This window comes from Fulmarus glacialis, unplaced genomic scaffold, assembly GCF_000690835.1.
Source record: "Fulmarus glacialis isolate BGI_N327 unplaced genomic scaffold, ASM69083v1 scaffold19355, whole genome shotgun sequence".
NCBI lineage: Eukaryota > Metazoa > Chordata > Aves > Procellariiformes > Procellariidae > Fulmarus > Fulmarus glacialis.
This window is the reverse complement of record NW_009213868.1, coordinates 1-970: the sequence shown is the minus strand read 5'-3', so window position 1 is coordinate 970 and position 970 is coordinate 1. Positions and strand designations below refer to the sequence as shown.

Here is a 970-nt window from a genome sequence, read left to right as displayed (position 1 = left end):
CCGCACCGGGTTTCCGTGCTCGGCTGCAGTGGGCAGGCAGGACCTTGGGGTCCTCACGCAGCTCCCCTGGGAGCCAATCACTCGGTCACTGGTCCTGGATTAGATCCGTCTACCCCCTACCGAGCCTCTCCAGTGACCCTCCTCTCTGGCAGGTGGTGGCAGAGCAGATCCCGATGCTGGTGCAGGGCGTACGAGGAAGCCAGTCCCAGCCGGACAGCCCCAGCGCCCAGCTGGCTCTCATTGCTGCCAGCCAGAACTTCCTGCAGGTACCCACACTGCCCAGAGCCTCCCGCACCAGCTCTGGCATTACAGCTTTCCTACCGTGCCTGGCCCTCCTAAGATACCAGGAAGCCTGCTGCACGTGGGCAGCAGAGAGATGCTGTATGTTTGTCCCCTTCTCACGGCTTTTTCTTTTGGCCCGACAGCCCGGTGGGAAGATGGTAGCTGCAGCCAAGGCCACTGTCCCCACCATCACAGACCAAGCCTCCGCGATGCAACTCAGCCAGTGTGCCAAGAACTTGGCCGCGGCTCTGGCTGAGCTCCGCACGGCTGCCCAGAAGGTGAGAGGCTGGGTCCCATGCCACAGCGGGACTCTGGCTACGCAGAGCAGGGGGGGAGAACGAGGACAGCCTGGTGGCAGGTCATGGTCTCTGCCACAGCAGGGTGGGCTCAGCGGTCACCTCGCTCACCTTCCCTTTTCCCCCATCACAGGCTCAGGAGGCGTGTGGACCCCTGGAGATAGACTCCGCGCTGGGTCTGGTGCAGAGCCTGGAGAGGGACCTGCAGGAAGCCAAAGCAGCTGCCCGTGATGGCAACAGGACACCAGCGCAGCTGCCCGTGATGGCAAGCTCAAGCCTCTGCCGGGAGAGACGGTGAGGGCGCGGGGAAGGATGGTGCAGGGTGGGCGCTGGGGTGGGGGAGCTGCCGGAAGGTGCAGCCCACCAGCATGTCCCCACTCATCCCCCCGCAG

The 970-nt window shown here is 64.6% G+C and overlaps 1 protein-coding gene across 1 annotated transcript in view; it reads left to right on the top strand.

The window, feature by feature from the left end:
* The window catches only part of LOC104077212 (talin-1-like), a gene marked incomplete at its 3' end in the record, with an annotated part of 14,163 nt that extends 13,291 nt beyond the window's left edge, over positions 1 to 872 (top strand). The window contains exons 22-25 of the mRNA XM_009578359.1: positions 153 to 266; positions 426 to 560; positions 712 to 795; positions 828 to 872. Coding sequence (XP_009576654.1) covers positions 153 to 266; positions 426 to 560; positions 712 to 795; positions 828 to 872 — 378 coding nt within the window. The remainder of the gene's footprint in view (positions 1 to 152; positions 267 to 425; positions 561 to 711; positions 796 to 827) is intronic.
* Positions 873 to 970: the final 98 nt, after the last annotated feature.